This window comes from Haliotis cracherodii, unplaced genomic scaffold (genome assembly GCF_022045235.1).
Source record: "Haliotis cracherodii isolate W230 unplaced genomic scaffold, xgHalCrac1.p SCAF_17, whole genome shotgun sequence".
NCBI lineage: Eukaryota > Metazoa > Mollusca > Gastropoda > Lepetellida > Haliotidae > Haliotis > Haliotis cracherodii.
Window position 1 is genome coordinate 59,426 of NW_027266272.1, and position 19,850 is coordinate 79,275.

Consider the following 19,850-nt stretch of genomic DNA (forward strand, 5'->3'; position numbering starts at 1 on the left):
TATACTGACCTGGATTTATCTTATAGAAGAACTCCTTGTACTGACCTGGATTTATCTTATAGAAGAGCTCCTTATACAGACCAGGTTTAATCTTATAGAAGAACTCCTTGTACTGACCTGGATTTATCTTATAGAAGAACTCTTTATACAGATCTGGATTTATCTTATAGAAAAACTCTTTATACAGACCTGGATCTATCCTAAAGAGGAGCTCCTTTTACAGACCGGGAATTATCTTATTGAAGAACTCCTTATACAAACCTGTATTTATCTGATAGAAGAGCTCCTTGTTCTGACCTGGACTTATCTTATAGAAGAACTCCTTGTACTGACCTGGATTTATCTTATAGAAAAACTCTTTATACAGACCAGGATTTATCTTATAGAAGAACTCCTTATACAGACCTCGATTTATCTTATAGAAGAACTCCTTATACAGACCTGGATTTATCTTATAGAAGAACTCTTTATACAGACCTCGATTTATCTTATAGAAGAACTCCTTATACAGACCTGGATTTATCTTGTAGAAGAACTCTTTATACAAACCTGGATTTATCTAATAGAAGAGTTCCTTGTTCAGAACTAGATTTATCTTATAGAAGAACTCCTTGTACTGACCTGGATTTATCTTATAGAAGAGCTCTTTATACAGACCTCGATTTATCTTATAGAAGAACTCCTTATACAGACCTGGATTTATCTTGTAGAAGAACTCTTTATACAAACCTGGATTTATCTAATAGAAGAGTTCCTTGTTCAGAACTAGATTTATCTTATAGAAGAACTCCTTATACTGACCTGGATTTATCTTATAGAAGAACTCCTTATACTGATGTGGATTTATCTTATAGAAGATTTCCTTGTACTGACCTGGATTTATTTTATAGAAGAACTCTTTATACTCGTCCATCCAGACCTCCACGATGCGCTGGGTGTTGTGGTTGATGATCCTGGCAACTCCGCCCGGCCAGGAGTAGGGGGACGTTTTCCGGAACACATGACCCACGCGGGAACAAGTCACGATGAAGATCTGTCCCCCACACATCCATACCTGTCAACAACACAGATATGTCAACAACACAGGTATGTCAACAATGCAGATATGTCAACAACACAGGTATGTCAACAACACAGGATTGTCAACACAGGTACACTACTGCCTAAAAGTACATTCCCCTAACACGCATGTGACACGGGTGCTCAACGGGTTGCACACGGGTTGAGCACCCACTGAACACGAGTGTGCAACGGGTGTGCAGCGCCTGTGCAACCCGTTGAGTCACTCGTTGCACACGCGAATGGGTTTCAATTGAAATTGGAAAACATATCAAATGGATGGTGAGATAAATAAAAAAAGTGAGATGTGAATCTTGAGTTAATGAGGGAGTGAGTGAGTTGGGTTTAACGCCGCTTTTAACAGTATTCCAGTTACATCACGGCGTGTCAGCTTAATGTGGGAGGAAAGCCCGAAGTGATGCAGGTCTCAGACGTTTACCACTTCGGTGAAAAACACGAACACGTGTATGGTGCTGACAAACCTAGAAACATAATCGGGGCGAACCTGGATACGAACCCACAATCATAGGTTTCTGGCGTGCCCAAGGGATGCAACTCTGCATAGCGAATCGTGGCGCCTTAGACAACTGGGCCACCTGTGCCCCCCTTGAGTTAATGAGCGGCCATTGACCTGTGTTCACCAGACCATGAACACAAGGTCAGCCTGTCTTAATTAGTTTTCGGTTGCTGGACTTTTATGGCATGAACCATTCCACAAGGGTCCAGTCTAGCCATTGTGGGTACCCGACAGTAGAACAGTAGTGTTTTTAGAAGTGAGTTTATTGATAGGGGAATCCCCGAGTTGACACGATTGTCGCGGGTTGGTAAATGCTCACCATTAATGAAGTGATTGTTTGTGGATTGCGAACATATTTGTTTTAAGTTTTGCCCACGTGAGTCATTCAGGGTGACTGCAAATATAACATTTTTCGTTCGCCAAATTTAGGCTTTAGATACTAGATTGTACAATTATGACAGAACAGTCATCACTGCTTATGTCTTTTTATTTCACGTAGGAATATGTCCCATTTTCCCACACCCCACTTTCTGTTTGGTATTTTGTAGAATTATTATGAGAAAGTTTTGTGTGGGACTTAACATTTATCACTTATTCTAAGAGGATATTGGAAATGAATATGAACAGCCATTTTGTCTCACTGTTGATAGAATTTTAGATCTTCACAATCACCGAGTGTGACCATGTAGACAGAATCTTGTTAGGGTTTGTGATTTTTACATTTGCCCAATGACCATGGTGAGTATTGTTGGGGATGCTAAAGGTGACAGTTTACTATTAGAGGAAATTGGTTGTGAGTACTTATACCATTTGGATAGGATATCTTTAGGATTTTAAGCCTTTCTTTCTCCGTGGGTAATCCTTTCGCGTTGATGGAAGGAATCACTCAACCAGGTCATGACAATGGTTATGCGCAAGGCTCGGAATCACAAAAGATCACTGGTGGTGTTGATGGTGGACATGCAGCATACAGCATTTCCAGTGAAGGCTGGCACCTCGTCTTTGCTTCACTCGGTATATAAAACCTTGACCATTCACAGGTGCATTTGTCTATTTACAATGAAGTTGTTTAGCGTTCCCAGTATTTCTATACTATCTCACTGATTACGTGTTAATTGATCACTGCAAGTGCCTTATTCACATGTTAGCTTTCAAAGTTTGTGATGGATACTCAGTTGAGTTTACTCACTAACTACTGTGAGCGTTTTGGCATGACTTCTGTGCTTGTATAAACACAGTAACTGCTATAAGCGGCGTAAAACCATGCTCACTCACAGTAACTGTTAATCCTCTGCATTGTGCTGGCAAATTGGGGATAAACCTGTGACGATCAAACTTAGTTAGAATCCTTGTTTATTTATGACATTTTCAAACTGGTGACATTTTAGTAAACTTGAAAAGTGATGATGAATTTTAATATTCATATTATTATACATTTTCAAATTGTAAATAAAACTTTGGTAAAATTGTGCTACACTCTCTGGAAAAATGTATTGTCTGTGGGTAAGTTTATATGTCACGTCACATCAGCATTTTTTTAGTTATATTGCGGCGAAATAATTGCCAGCTTTTGGGACTACATGTAACATGGCTGCTTTTATATTTCTTATTCAGGTACATGACTGCCTCAGTAGTGCATGATCAATTAGAATTTTTATTGTGTAAACAAATCAGTCAAGTTTGCAACAATAGATGAATAAGTTGATAAATTTGGATCGCAGTTACCAATAAACAACTTACGACATAGAGACAGGTCGTCGATATATAACAAACATTATTGTCCTGTTAAGACGATTGACAGTTAGAATGTTGGAGTAAATGACCCTATATTGTAGGGTCAATCGCTTTTGACATGTTTAAACTCACTTTAAGGCACATGACAAGTCAAAGCTGGCCGCCCTGATTACGTTCTAATGTTTGACAGGAACTATGCCCGTGCATTTCAGAGAAAGATATGATTTTTACCTTGATGTTATTACAATAGGCGAAAATGTCTTCAAAGTCAACAGTTTGTTTAATACAAAAATAAGTGTGTTAAAAATCAGCGATGTCTTTTATTGAACACAATATTTGAACTGTATTGCTTTAAATAATCTAGCCTGCTGCATATTTATGTATGATCTTCATATGCCAAGTCTTATGACCTCTATTATCCGTGCTGACGCTATCATAATGTTCAATTTCAGTCTGGCACTCCAAGCGTGAATAAGCATTATACATGTGTTGATAAACCATGGACACTGACGCATATACATTTTTGTAGATATGAAACATTCTAGCTAGTTAATTGTGGATACACAGGACACATATACATAAGAAAACCCCGTGACCGATGAATTGCTACCTTGATATGCAACAAGATAGAATCTTGTTTATTTCCAGGCCATCCTGATCATCGTTTACTCCTACTTCATGCATGGTTAGAGGCAAGATCAAAGGCGCTGCCCAGCATTTATTAGACAACAGACAGGGTTGTCTGTTTCGCTTTGAACCACCATCCCCACCCTGTCGGTAGGGATTATCCAATCAGTGAGCACGTAACTGTGTCCAGTCTACCGCGGGGTTTGATGCGGTGTCAGTGTTGAATGGTTTTGTGATAGTTGTGCAAATATGCGTTGTATATCGTATATTTTTGTTACTAACTATCCTCTTATTTGCTAAAAGAAAACGGATATTACCAACAGTAAGTTAGCCAACGGGCATATCCACTGCCTGCTACATTACTTATATAGGCTAAACGGTCCTGTTTGTGTGTACTAGACGTAACATCAGAAGTCAATTTTAAGACAGTACAGACTATGGAGCCGAAAGGTAATGCTACCATCACACCAAAGTAGTTATATCCCGTTCTACCCCGTTCTAAACAAAATACTAGAACGGGCTGTGATCGCGGTAGAACGCGTAGTTTGGCATAAAATACGATGCTAGTTGGTTCATAAGCAGTCCTCAATACTCCCTTTGAATCCCGGACGGAACTCAACCCCAAAAAAGTACGAGAATCTGTACTTGACTAAGAAAGTATTATCCCAAATATAACATTTGTTACTATTGACCACTTTCTAAATGGCATTGTGTATTCATAGTCCTCAATATGTCTATCTCGTTCTTTGCCAGTCTGCAGTTCGTTTGTATCCAGTTCAGATCGTGTCAAAAAGCCTCTTCACCTCATTCGACAATGTTTCGAAGCAGTTCGAGGACATCCGTAGCCATTCTGAACCCGTTCTTACCAGTTCAACCTCGTTCTACCTCTTTCACAATACGTCCAAGCCAGTTCTAACTAATTCTTAACCCGACCAACTCGTCCGCAGTACGTCCTCATCTCGACCAATGTGCCTATGTGCTCGCGTCCTGGCCCGACTCGTATGGATACCGAGCGCGTTGTAGTCAGTCTTCATTCAAGTTCAGGGCTCCGAGCTGTACACATCATGCCTCCAAAGAGAAGACAACCCGGTCAGTGTGCGCACGTACTGAAATTTATGTCTGACTGCACCACGTCATAACACGGCAATTCTGTTCGAAGTACGGCAATTCCGTTTGTAATACGTCTTTCTCGTTTTGAGTATGGTGTCAATCCGACTAATTGGAGAAGGGATTGCCTAAAAGTCAGGTCAGGCCGGGCCGGGCCAAAGTTGTATTGGCTAATTACTCCATTATCGGTGACCATACCTACATACCATTGATGCAACACACACACATGAGATTAATGAACAATCATCAACCAAGAATGTGCACCATGATTAAGTGATTCGGAGTAAATCGCTTGAAAACCAGAAAGTGGAGCTGTGTGTAAGCGTCACTGATCATAGTAAATACCACTTAATAATGTCACTGTCCATCGTATTTAAAGCAGACACGTTGGTTAAAGTAGACCTCTTCTCCCCATACTCTCAACAGTCTCACAAGTGTTCGGTCCGACTTGGTTCGGGCTGTCAAAATCAACTTTAAACACACAGATGTACACTATCCATTGCAACTTGAAACAATCGATACTATTGGCTATAGTTTGTCTACCTACCGATAGTTTCGATAGTTAATTTGTTTGGTACATTTACTTTCTTAAAAAACATAGAAATAACTCCTATGTTCATCTAACCTCTGTCATGCTTTCGTTTGGATTGCACTACTTTGTTTGCTTGATTTAGAGTTACGTCCCTTAGCTACTCGTCGTTAGGCAACATTGACAAGATGGCGGACGCCACATGTCAGTTTGAAATTGTCGCCAATAATGCAGGCAAATCGTGGGTATGGGACCATTTTAGCTTTGTCAAAACACAAAACGAGACAGACAAGCAATCTGTCGCATAATTCTAAAGTATTCAGGAAATACTACTAATCTGACTGACCACTTGACAAGACGGCACCAAGATATTCGTCCACGTGAAAAAGGGGGATCCCGGTCTTCAGTCAGTGGCATAACGTTTTATTCAAGCACACTATTGCTGTTTGGAGTCAGAAGCCAGATGAGTCTGTCTACTTTTATGCAACTTTTGTCAACTTTGTTCCCTAATTGATATGTTGAATGAACTTGAATCATATTTAGTCATCAGTGAATGCCAATGTGACAATTAAAGAGTTTGACAGTTTGTATAGTCAAATACTAGTCATTCAATCACATTCATTCACATTGGTGCTAAAACACTGCAGTAACCTAAGACTTTACCAGGAAGTGAAATTTTGTATTAAAATGTTTTTGAGAGGTCAATTTGAACTTGTTTTCTTTTCATTTCTTGTTTTCTTTACAAATAGTATCAGAAAGTTATAATTATTTTGATGGTGTCAGTCAAAATGCTGAAATATATGCTGCTAAAGCCTGCTATAATTGCAAGTGAAAACTATTGCAATAGTATCGCAATAGTAGGGCCACTATCGCAGTAGTATCGCAATAGTTGTTTTAACTATCGCAATAGTATCGCAATAGTCAAAAATGCCTCAATAGTCACCCCTAGTCAAAATCAACTTTAAACACAAAGATGTATCATCAAGTGTGTTTACATCTATAGACTAGTATTATATCTACCTACATACCACTTTATAATGTCACAGTTTATCGCATTGAAAGAAAACTGATCCGTTAAAGTCAAATACTTTTACTGTATTTTCTTAAGAAAATCTTTGTAAGAAGTGTTCGTTCCGACTTGGCCCGGGCTGTCAAAATCAACTTTAAACACACAGATGTATCATCAAATGTGTTTACATCTGTAGATTAGTATTAAATCTACCTATGTACCACTTTCTAATGTCTCAGGTCGCGGTATTTAAAGGAAACAAGGTGCTCAAAGTGAAGCCCTTTTCTCTCTACATTCTCAACATAGTCTCTATTGAAAGTGTTTGGCTTGTGTTGGGACCAACTTGGTCCGGCTGTCAAATCAACTTTAAACACACAGATGTATCATCAAATGTGTTTACATCTATAGATTAGTATTATATCTGCCTTATACTACTTTATAATGTCACAGATAGCGGTATTTAAAGAGAGTAAGGAGCTCAAAGTGAAGCACTTTTCCCTCTACATTCTGAACATAGACTATCAGAAGTGTTTGGCTCAATTCTCATATTGTTTCCACATCATTATAATACACTTGTTTTAAAATAAACTTGTTATAATGGTTCGATGCTCGATTATTTCCATTCGATTCGATTATTTTCGATTCGATACATTAGTCTAATAATATACAATGATTCATGTATAATATGCATAAATAAGTAACAAAACGCATATTTACTTTAACTTTTTTATTGAACAGTGCAACACTGTGCACCAATAGGACAAACTCATCACCTCAGACTGTGAGGTCAATCAGGTCATCAGGGATGATCATGTTTTTGGATAAAAACACAAGCATGTCCACATTGTCACTACTGAGGGAAGCCCTCTGAGCAGTCACAACATCCCTGGCTGTTGAAAAGACCCTCTCACTAGCCACACTTGTGGCAGGTGTGCCAAGGCACTGTTTGGCATATTTTGACAACAAGGGATACTTTCCCTCTCTCACCCTCCACCAACTCAGTGGGTCAGACTCTAGGCTGGGCACCTCATCTTCTTTATACATACTGATCTCACTCTCTGTACGTTCATACAGACTTTTAGCTTCCTCCACATGGGTCACAAAGACATCACCAAACAGATCAGATAATGCACAACTCTCCTTGTCGCCCTTGGCTTTTATTTTAGCAGGTGGTTCTGCATCATCATCGTTTTCAAGTGACAGTCGTCAAATGTTTCAAACAAATGCATTTTTGGACATTTTCACTTCGTCGATATGAACTCAAGTCTTTTAATTTTTTTCGTCAACGAGGTGGATTATTTTTGTTAATTTTAAATTTATTACAAAAATTGGAATGAACCGAATCAATATCTAGACATTGTAGATATAAGATCGAATCGAAACGACAAGTACGGGTTCTCTGTGCTCCGAACTAAACCGATGCAGCCCTATATCTCATCTTCCACATCTTTGTTGTATGATAGTTTGTTACAGTTGTGTACGGGGGCACGGTTGGCCAAAGTCGCCTTATGCGCTGCAATTCGCTATGCAGAGTGGTGTCCCTTGGGCACGCCAGAAACCTATGACAGTGTGTTGAATCCTGGTTCGCCCCGATTATGTTGTCAGCACTATACCCGTGCTCATGGGTTTCACCAAAGTGGTGAACGTCTGATACCTGCATCACTTCAGGCTTTCCTTCCACATCAAGCTGATATAACTGGAATTATACTATTCAATGCGGCGTTAAACCCAACTCACTCGCTCACTACTTTTGTGTACGGTTCCGTTTGGTTAACTGGGTTTTTGTTGTGATTACTTCCGGCTTAAATTTGAAGTATGTTCAGAAGAATGTTACTATGTTCAAGCCAAACGTCGTGAATATATCATGCAACCGAATTATTTTTCAGGAGAATAATTACCAACTAAGGGCCAACATATTGATTTCCCATGTATCCTGAAGCAAAGATCTTATACAGGCATATAATCTCTGCAGGAAGTTAAAACAACTGTCAATACAATAAACCATGCAGAACCATAAACCGCCGTATGAAACGGTATGAATCATATTTTACATACAGTGAACTACTTGAAACTGTGCTCAAATCTGCACAGCAAGCACCATACATGTGATTGTGAAGACACATTATTACAAATAGCTGATATCAAACCCGTTGTTTTACATGTGTTGTTTATTGAAGTCATGCTTCATAGAAGCCTGCTATTTAATCGTGTTGAACAATAATTTGCAATAGCAGTGTGAAGGGAGAAAGACTGAGTGTGCGTTACATGCTTGACCTTAATTCCTCCCTGGAACCATTCTCGCTGGCTGCCTGAATAACATACGATACATTGCAAAGGTAGTGCGCAAAAGAGCTATTCGGTAAGGGAGATAATCACTCACTCTCACTCTACAGCTTGAATAAGATACGATGTACAGCATTGCAAGGTCACTCGTGATAAAGCTCTATACTACGCATACAGCTAAATGAGATAATCACTCAATGCGTAATAGGTAGATTTGTTAGTAAATTTATTGAACCTAATAAAGTGGATATATTTAATTTAATATCATAAATACAAATATGAAATTTTGGAGTCTGATAGTCACATGTTGTCGTACAAAAGCATTGAAAACTGTTCATTGTCACATCACATAAGGCCACAAGGGTGCGCTGAACTCAGTATCTCGTGTATCTCGTGCCCTTGGCAGCAGCAATCATGGCTCAATCACCAGCTGTCAGTATACAAAACAGAATAATACATCAAGATGACACTTTTCAGGTAAAGATTAAGTATTTCTAAGCAAATTAAAGATAAATATATCTAAATATTTTTACAAACCTGTTGAGGTTATGAATTCTCTGATGAAATCCTCCTTGGGGCACCTTTTGCATTTTCTTTGCTCAAGAAAATCTACATGACATAGTTGTAACCATTTTCCTTAATAACAAATGTTACCACACAAAAAACTTTTGTATGATATACGACCACCCTTATGGGGCCTCACCCTCCACGGCGCGTCACGACAGGGGGAGCAACTCTCACCCATATCACTTTCCATATGTCTAACGCTGACGGAATGTGGGGAGGTGGGTGGCCGTGCCCCAAGGAGGATTTCATCAGAGAATTCACAACCTCTACAGGTTTGTAAAATTCTCTTTCAGATTAAATCCTCCTTGGGGCACCTCTTGCATCAAGATAGACTCCTAAAGATAATATAGGAAGTGGCATCCATCAGCAACAGGCGTAAATAAATACATCGTATTTAATTATTCAACAGAATAAAATATAGGGTTCAATAAATGGAACCAACCTTATCGTGAGGCACCACCGTCGAAAGGCGGGGGCTAGAGACAGGGCATGGTCGACCATATATTATGATAAAGCCAGTTTTTGCGGCTTGTCATAAGTTGAGAAACACGCCGCCCCCCCCCCCCCCCCTTCCCCTACTTTATTGAACAAGTGATATAGGGGCGCAGATGAAGAGAGACAATAACCCGCGCTGAGCTAGGCCAGAGGGTCCCCAAGGATCGAAGGAGTGCGTGTGCAAATACGAGTATTATCGAGTAGTAAGGACTGATATTTATCGACCGCAGAAGATAAAATCCGGACCATTACTGAGCAGTATAACTGGAGGACTGTCTAAAATCTCGAATGCTCAATCGGCTAGAGATTAGAACTTTGCCCAGTTCGGAGAACTGACTGACCAAAATGAGCACGCTCGCTTGAGTGTTTGTCGAGTTGGTAATGTTTGATGAACGTACTCGGCTGGCTCCAAATAGCCGCGGAGCAGATCTCCTCAATGGGCACGCTTGTGACGTAGCCACTGCTCTAACTGAATGAGCCTTCAACCTGGTAGGGGGGTCCCTGCCTGTAAGCGTATACGCTGTACAAATGGTTGAAACTATCCACCTCGAGATAGATTGTTTGCTCGCAGGTGAGCCAGCCTTCCTACCGCCGTAACAGCAAAATAGTTGGTTATCCTTACGGATATCCTTAGTTCTGCTGATATAGGCCTTGAGGGTCCTGTGGACATCCAAGACATGAGCATGTCTTGCAGTGGTCCCCGACGATGAAGGCTGTGAACGAGCAGGTAGCTCAATAGGAGCCGTTCACGTGGAAGGCGTGTGCGGCCTTAGGACGGTAAGAGTCTGGTAGTCGAATACTGACTCTGTCCCGGTGGAAGACAGTTATTTAGGGATCAGCTGACATAACATGAATGTCGCCTACCCGTCTGCCGGACGTTACCGCCACAAGGAACGCCGTCTTCAAGCTCAACAGCTGAAGAGAGAGAGACGACAGATCCCGAAAGGAAGGACCGGACAGCCAATCAAGAACGATTGACAAGTCCCGAGGGGGACTGATCCGCCAAACTGGCGGTCGGATCCCGTCCACACCTGCTAAAAAGCGCTGCACTAATTGGTGTGCACCCAGAAGTGCCCCGTCGACAGGGATGTGAAAAGCTGCGATTGCTGTAGAGTACCCTCAGACTGTCGATGCGGCCAGGCCGTCTTCTAGTCGTGACTGGAGGAACTCAAGCACGGCTACAAGATCTGCAGAAAAGGGATCTGCAATCCCTCTATCGACACACCATCGCGCATAGCAGGCCCATCTATCCTCGTACTGAACGTTTGTCGAAGCCAGTATTGTGTCTGCAACTCATGCAGGGATACTGCTCTTCTGGAGGTGATTCCTGACAGTGGCCAAGCCACCCATTGAATCCTGGGATTCGGATGGAGGGCCCCGTTCTGGGATAGGAGGTCCGGTCGTAAAGGTAATATAACAGGAGGCTGAGCCAGAAACCTGAGTATTACTGGAAACCAACTCTGTGCCGACTAAAGAGGTGCCAGGAGCACAAGTAGTCGCACAGGCTGAGTGGATAGCTGAGACAGGACCTTGGAAATCAGAGGTACTGGGGCGAATGCCCACAGAACTCTGTCCGTCCAATCTAGTTGGAAGGCGTCCGGTGCCACCGACCTCGGGTCAGGGACTCGGGAGCAGAACGTTGGTGTCTGGTGATTCACCGCAGACACGAACAGATCCACCTGTAACGACCCGTATAACAGGGAGAAAATCCACTCATGAGGAGCGAGGATCCGGCGAGACAGAGCGTCCGCACGGACGTTGTCCCGGGACATAAACAGGTAGCACCCTGATATCGTGAGAGTCGCACCATAGTAGGAACTGCCACGTCTCTTGGCGAAGCGACGGAAACGCTGTTCCCCCCTGCTTCCGGATGAAAGTCATCACCGTTTGGTTGTCCATCTCTAGACGAACCACTTGGCCACGAAGCAGATTCAGCAAGCGCTGGACCGCTCTCAGTTCTAGCACATTGATATGCAGTTTGATCTCCTGCTGCGACCATAGTCCCGGGGCAGTGTGATCGTTCAGAACGCCTCCCCAGCCGGAGAGTGACGCGTCTGTTTGAACTGTGAGAGACGGAACGGGGAGCCCCCGGGACAGATTCCCGACCACTGAAGCTGTGTAATGAGCCACTGCGGAGTCTCGAGCACAGTCTCGAGATCTTCCAAGTTCGCCCAAAGTCGACGGAGTGCTTGTTGAATGGGACTCATTCTCAGGCGCGCCCGCCAGACCACATCCACTGTCGCTGCCATGTTGCCCAGTAACTGGAGCTATGTACGAGCAGTGTGACTTGCGAACATAAGGAACTTGCTATCTTGTGACAGAGATACAAGTCCGCTCACCGTGTTGAAATGCGCCCCTAGGAAGACTAGAGTAGGGCTCAGATCTGACTTCTTGAGATTGACTATACACCCTAGAGTGATCAGAATATCTATCACCTGTTGTGTATATCTCTGACTCAGGGATTGCGATAGAGCTCTTAGTAACCAGTCGTCAAGGTACAGATGGCAGAACTGACCTTTCGACCTGGCCATTTGAGCAGGAACATTTTGGGTGGTGAACACCCTCAGGGCCGTGGAGATCCAAAATGGTAGAACCCTGAACTGATAACACCTCCCGTCGAAAGAAAACCTCAGGTATCTCTTGAACTCGGGGTGTATGGGTACGTGGAGATTGGCGTATTTTATGTCTATTGACGTTAGCCATTCTCATGTCTCGACAGCTGAGATCACTGAACGCAGTGTCTCCACCCTGAAGAAAGGTACCTCCGTCTTTATTGGTGACTAGGAAATAAGTCGAGTAGAGGCCCTCGCTTTCCTGTCCCTCGAGACCCCGGCTCGATCGCAGCTTTCATAAGAAGTACGTCGGCCTGGGCACGGAGAAATTCTGCCTTCTCTCGGGTAGCAGCCTCAGTGTGCTTTATCCCGGAGAAGGGGGCGGATGATGTTTCCACCGAGGCAAATGGCCATCCCTTAGAGTGGACAGGGTCCAAGGATGGTGATGTAACTGTCTCCCATTCCTTCAAGAGCTAGTTGGCCGCCTACGGGGACATGCGGCTTGAGGCAGTAGACCCTGGCTGTCGGCAGTTCGATAACTTGCGACTGTGGGTCCACCGGGGGCTCTTCGGGCTCTAATGGGAAACTGATGGGTTCCCGGCCCCGCGAAAAAGCTGCTGGCCTCGACCAGCTGCCTTGCCCCGGCCCCTGCCTCTCTTGCTCTTCCCGGCACCCTTACCTGAAGGAAGCGGCTGCTTCCAAGCAGGTGTGGACTTCTGACCCGGTGTCTCAGCGTAGGAGGAGTCAAGTGGAGAGGTCCGCTTATGCAGTTTAACTCTTGGTACCTCCAACAAGGCCTTAGAGTCTTTGATGGAAGTATACCATTGAGCGGCCTCTCGGACCACCTGCTGAGCCCCAGGGAAGAGGGTGGCACTCACCTTATACGGCAAAGCAAGGAGGTCTTGGCGTGTGGAAGTCAAGTATTTAGATACCAACTTCCACAGCCTGCGCATGCCCATCTGCACATGAATGGCGGCCCGTGCAAGATGACTGTGAACTTCCGTTAGTTGCGCGGCCAACTCAGAAGAGTCGGCCGGCCCCTCTCCCGCTAACTCCCTCTGTACAGCCGACAGATACGCGGAGTGGACGGACACACGGAGCTGTTGGCATACATTACGATATTGCTCCTCGAAGCATATGTAAGCAGCCTTCAACTTCGCCCAGCACACAGGAAAGGGGGGCAACCGCCGGCCCTGCTTGACCTTAGTCAAGTTGGGGGTCTCCGACTCTGGCATGGGTCCCGGTGCCGAGGTGCCTGGGGTTCAAGGGAACCCACCTGGCTCTGGGCTAGGTATCTAGGTATCCACTAGTGGAAGCCTTGGCCTTCGGAAGAGGCGTCTGACTCCACTAGGGAAAAATGGGTGTCGGTAGTGCACGGGTCGGTAGTACACGGGTCGGTAGTGCACGGGCCGGCGCCAGCCACCCCTCCACTGGGGAACGACCTAGAGCCTGAGCCGAATCCGGTCTCGGATCGTCCCCGAGACCAAGGGAACCCACCTGGCTCTGGGCTAGGTATCCACTAGTGGAAGCCTCAGCCTCGGAAGAGACGTCTGGCTCCACTAGGGAAAATTGTGCGTCGGTAGGGCAGGGGCCGGTGCTCGCCACCCCTCCCCTGGGGAGCGACCTCGAGCCGGAGCCGAAGCCCAGCCTCGGATCGTCCCCGAGACCAAGTGGTCTGCCTCAGCCATCGCCGGGCATAACACAAGGTCTCGAAGCCGCGTCCGGCGCCGACAACGGGGAAGGCTCAGTCAGTAGCTCCTGCGGGAGCCGAGACTTCACCTCCTCCATCATCGACGCCATCTGCGACTTAAGTAATACAGAAAAGTCTGCCAAAGATGGTGCAGGAGATGATGCAGTGCTTACTACGGGGACCCTTGAGCCTTCTCCCCCAGCCCCTGGAGAGGGAGCGGGGGAGACAGTCTTGGCAGCTTTTTTTTTTTTTAATTTTTCTTTTTTTTTACTCTTTTTACCCTTTTTAGATGGGGGGGGGTGTCTGATATCTACCCCCGCCTTTAAGAGACATTTAAAGAGGAGCAAGTCAACTTGTCTCTTTTGGGGGGCCCGGGGGGTAAAGACAATGCATATCGGGCATGACCCATCGTCATGCTCGTCCTCCGCCAGACATTTTAGGCAGCGTTCGTGCTGGTCTTGGGGGGGGGGGGGATGGTAGCAGAACAACCCGTACACAGTTTGAAGGTCTGTAAAAAAGACCGTATTTTCTGAGGTGGGAGTGAAGGGTATTAAAGTGTATCAGTGCGATATAAAGATCAGAAAGACACGTACATAAATTGTGAAACTAGAAGCAAAGGCGTAATATAGAATGCAATTTGTAACGCGATACTAATTGCCAATGTCGTAGTATAACTATAACACCAAAGGGGGCGTGGGACACCCGAAGATGTAAAAATGTAAAGGAAACAATTGTAGACCAATGCTGTATGGTATAACAAAACCCCAAGCCGTTTCCAATGGCCTTGGTGTTACATGTATCAGCCTGTGGAACTACAATATGGACGCCATTACGGCCATTTGAATTCAAAGGTACCGTACACGTGGCATATAATTACAACCCTATAACTTTACAATGCGAGGTATTACGCCTTTGCAATGAAAGAAATGTACCATACATACAGTTTGGTCAGCCATGGTTCTTGTCGAACGATAGTTATTCTGTTTGAAAAATCAGCACATCTGTCTCCTACAGATGACATAAGGAAAGTGATTTGGGTGAGAGTTGCTCCCCCTGGCGTGACGTGCCGTGGAGGGTGAGGCCCCGTAAGGGTGGTCGTATATCATACAAAAACGAAGTTTTTTGTGTGGTAACATTTGTTATTAAGGAAAATGGTTACAACTATGTCATGTAGATTTTCTTGAGCAAGGAAAATGCAAAAGGTGCCCCAAGGAGTATTTAATCTGAAAGAGAATGTACATATCTTTAAGTTGCTTAGAAATACTTAATCGATACATGGAAACTGCCATCTTGATGTATTATACTGTATTGTATATTGACAGCTTGTGATTAATTGTTACCAGATGGCTCCAGCTGGAGTAGCAGACGACACACTTTCCAACAATGGGGAACAGGGTCAAAATATGAGCAGGCTGGTTATCATCGAGCAGACTACTCACCAGTCTAAGATGTATTGAAAAAACACACAATTAATTCTCAACCTTATCTAATGTTAATTCAATAATTTATCATATACATAGCGGTGGAATATTCTGTTAATAATCTCTCATAGTTCTATTGAATGGTTCTGTACATTCTATCAATGTTTATTTGTAACAAAGCTGTTTTATGTATGTACAGAAGTGAGACATTAATAAATTATTGTCTGTCTGTCTGTCTACAATGTATACAGTACAATTAAACCGATTTCACACAGGAGCTTCACTTTGAGCTCCTTGTTTTCTTTAAATACCGCGATCTGAGACACTATAAAGTGGTATTTAGGTAGACATAATACTTGTCCATAGATGTAAACACATTTGAAGATACATCTGAGTGTGTAAAGCTGATTTTGACAGCCCCAGCCAAGTCGGACCCAACACAAGCCAAACACTTCTGATAGAGACTATGTTGAGAATGTAGAGGGAAAAGGGCTTCACTTTGAGCACCTTGTTTTCTATAAATACTGCGATCTGGGACAATATAAAATGGTGTATAGGTAGATATAACACTAATCTATAGATGTAAACACATTTGAAGATACATCTGTGTGTACAAGTTGATTTTGACAGCCCGGCCCAAGTCGGCCCCAACACAGACAAAACACTTCTGATAGAGACTAGGTTAAGAATGTAGAGAGAAAGGGGCTTCACTTTGAACACCTTGTTTTCTTTAAATACGATGTACTGTGACATTATAAAGTGCTTTTATAGGTAGATAAAATACTAAGCTACAGATGTAAACACATTTGATGATACATCTGTGTGTTTAAAGTTGATTTTGAAGGCCCCGGCCAAGTCTGACCCAACACAAGCCAAACACTTCTGATAGAGGCTATGTTGAGAATGTAGAGTGAAAAGGGCTTCACTTTGAGCACTGTGTTTTCTTTAAATACCGCAGTATGAGACAATAAAGTGGTATAAAAATTAGATATAATAATAGTCTTTAGATATAAAGAATGTTAGGAACTTTAGAAGTGTTAGGACAGTTCTTAACACGTGTCATGTCAGCCCTATGACATTCGCGAATACCCACTTCCAGAAAACATCCTGTGTTGGTTTAACATGAATTAGTAAAGGTTAATTAGGGACGCCCAACACGTTAATTAATGAAAGAAGAGTAGTCAAAACACTGTCGTTTCCTGCCCTGGACACCACACCCCTACACGCTAAGGTCGGTGAGAAACTTTCTCATCAAAGAAAACACACTGTCAAGACACTGACTTTTCTACGAGGACTCACAGTATGTAGTCATAATTATCAGTTTATTACATTGTTGAAGATGCATTTTGATTCAAACTCCATTAAATGAGCAAAAATATACGTTTGTGGACATTTGCGGTCTGCCTAGATATGCACGTTTCGTTTTATTATTCTGCAATCCATTTTTAGTATTACCTGCTGGCCCGGCCCGGCCCGGCCCGACTTTTCTTGGTCGGACTTTTAGGCAATCCCATTGCAGAACGGGGTGGATGGGATAAAATTTTGAGCAGACTCAAAGTTCTAGAGTTCTATGACCTTAAATGTTATAACGTTAGATCGCCAGGGCCAAACATTAATGTAGATACACGAGAGTTTGGACACTGACTGTGTAACACCAAGACATGCGGTTTGAAATCAGTCACTGACATTGATTTAAACAGTATTTTCTATTAATGTTTTACATTACATAGCATTACAAAATGGAAAAAAGAATTAGCAAACAGGCCAAAAAGGCCTATATTAATGCCTCTCCTAATATTGTCCATCATACATGTAGATTGTAATGAGTCTATAGAGCAGACATATATGAGTAACACAAAATGAAATAAAATGGAAAGCAAGATACCAAATGCATTTTATATTCTTAAGTTGACACATAACTTACGTAAAGCGGTCACTGACATCAGAGATGATGTTAATTAAACACACAATTTTGCTTTCATATGAAGCATTATGAGAACTGGGGAGCCAATATGCGAGTATTACACGCATTCACACACGGAAGAAATTTATGGTTGATATTGTATATTTTTCAATCAATCTAAACACATGTATATCAAAATAGCAAATAAACAAGTCCATGGAAAATGCTTTGCTGCACGATAATGTTTTTTTGCTTTCACTTTGACATTATATATCATAACAGAGTAAGAGAAGCTTTGGGAGTCCTCTTCAAAGTACTAAAATAACAACTGCTGTTTACTGAACAGAGTTTTTATGACAAAAACATTGACTATTAATTTCTTCTCTCTTTTTCCAATGTAGTTCACTTCAAAAATCTTCTCTGTTTCTAAACTGTTAAGAAAAAATGTTAACATGATCACAAGGTAATGAGCCTGTTGAATGTTACCCTGTGAGATCTGTCACATCCATCACAGATTTGACACTATCTACAGGTTCAGCCAATTTATTGTTTCCAATTTCCTCCACTAGTTATTGGAAACGTTCAGGAAAATATTTCCTTTTTCCCTTAATCCCATCTTTCATGCATGTAAAACATATACTTAGTGAGAGCTTTATATAATCCATACAATAAACTAATGTTCATTCATTATGATATTGATGGGTGTAGGGAACAGTCCCTTTGAATTTTATGATTTAACACACACACATTTATGTACAGTTTGACAGATTATAATAATATGAATATAAAAAAGCATCACCACTTCCCAAGTTCACTACAATGTCACCAGTGGGAAGTTGTCGCGGATAAACACGGCTTCTAACCAAGTCTGATCTTTGTTTACCTTGGAACTGCATGAACTGGTTGAGTGACTTCTTTCCATCAGAATTACACACAGAGAAAGAAAGAGCTAAAAATCCTGAAAATATCCTGTATAGATGGTATTAAGTATTCACTACCAATTTCCTCTAATAATAAAATGTTCCATTTGACATCACTAAGCGCCAATACTCAGCAGGATCATTTGGGCAATTGTAAAAATCACCTCTAATGTTCAGTGATTGTTAGGATAACAAATCCTACCTGTAGTCAGACAACATGACAGTCTATATTCATTTCCAATATCCTCCAGTAAATAGTGGGTAATGCCAGAATAACACCCTCTGAAAAGATACCTCTAGTCCCCCACCAAACCTCCTCTTATTAACATTTACCATAAACAAACAAAAAGTGGGGTGTGGGGAAATCTTAATTATTGAATATATAGAGAACTATTTTTTCATAATGAAATACTAAATACTCTTATGGACCTTCTATTATAAGAGGGGCGGTCGGGTAGCCCAGTGGTTAAAGCGTTCGCTCGTCACGCCGAAGACCCGGTTTCGAATCCCGACATGGGTACAATGTGTGAAGCCCATTTCTGGTGTCCCCCGCCGTGATATTGCTGGAATATTGCTAAAAGCGGCGTAAAACCATACTCACTCACTCACTCACTATTATAAGAAAAACATCTTCTTGTAGACTTCTTAATTTCAACTGTTATATGCTACTTAAAGGGGCACTGATCTAACGCAATTCTCCGGACTGGATGTTGCCTTTGTTATTGTTTTTTCCCCGTGAGTACCCGGATCATACGCAACGCAACTGAGCGTGACCAGAGACTGGGCTACCGTCTGCAAGGACAGCTAAATAAACTTGGAGGATGGAGGCAATATTTGTTTCACGCATTTTTGAACACTGATTAGTTTAACCGTGATCTTTTAAGATTTCGACAAAAGGCGCATGTTAATTAATTTCTTCAGCCTAAACAAACAGACAAAAAGAACGGCGGAGCTCATCGTATGTCGTCATTTGGAAATACCCCAGATGGTTATAGTTTAATAATAAAAAAAAGTATCCATGCAGTGAAAGCATTTTCGGATTTCGGATTGCGTCGATAATACGACTACTACTCACTTGTTGTCATCCACGTTTTCTTGTATAATCCTACACTTGTGTATTTGTCGTCATTCACTTGATGCTCAGTTAATGAATTTATTACAGGTACAATTAGTGGTAGCACCACTTAGATTACCTGACAAAGGTTCCTATTTGGCATTTATTGTGTCTGGGGTAATTATTCAATTAAAATCCAGGTTTGAAGTGAGGTGAAATGTGTGTTATGTAATATGCACGTGGCAGCCCAGCAAGAGGTGAATGATCAGTTCATTTACTTTTTTTTGTAAATCAACGGATCGTTCCTAGTCACCAAAGAATGAACAGAAAATATGTTGATTGATTAATCACTGTTATCTTGCACAGTGGATATGTCATAAGGG

At 42.4% G+C, this 19,850-nt stretch overlaps 1 protein-coding gene across 2 annotated transcripts in view; it reads right to left on the reverse strand.

The window, feature by feature from the left end:
- Positions 1–19,850, reverse strand: part of LOC139464805 (polypeptide N-acetylgalactosaminyltransferase 13-like) — a 101,179-nt gene that overhangs the window by 22,875 nt on the left and 58,454 nt on the right. For both annotated transcript variants that reach the window (XM_071246313.1, XM_071246314.1), the window contains one exon: positions 874–1,054. In XM_071246313.1, the coding sequence (XP_071102414.1) occupies positions 874–1,054 (181 nt within the window). The remainder of the gene's footprint in view (positions 1–873; positions 1,055–19,850) is intronic.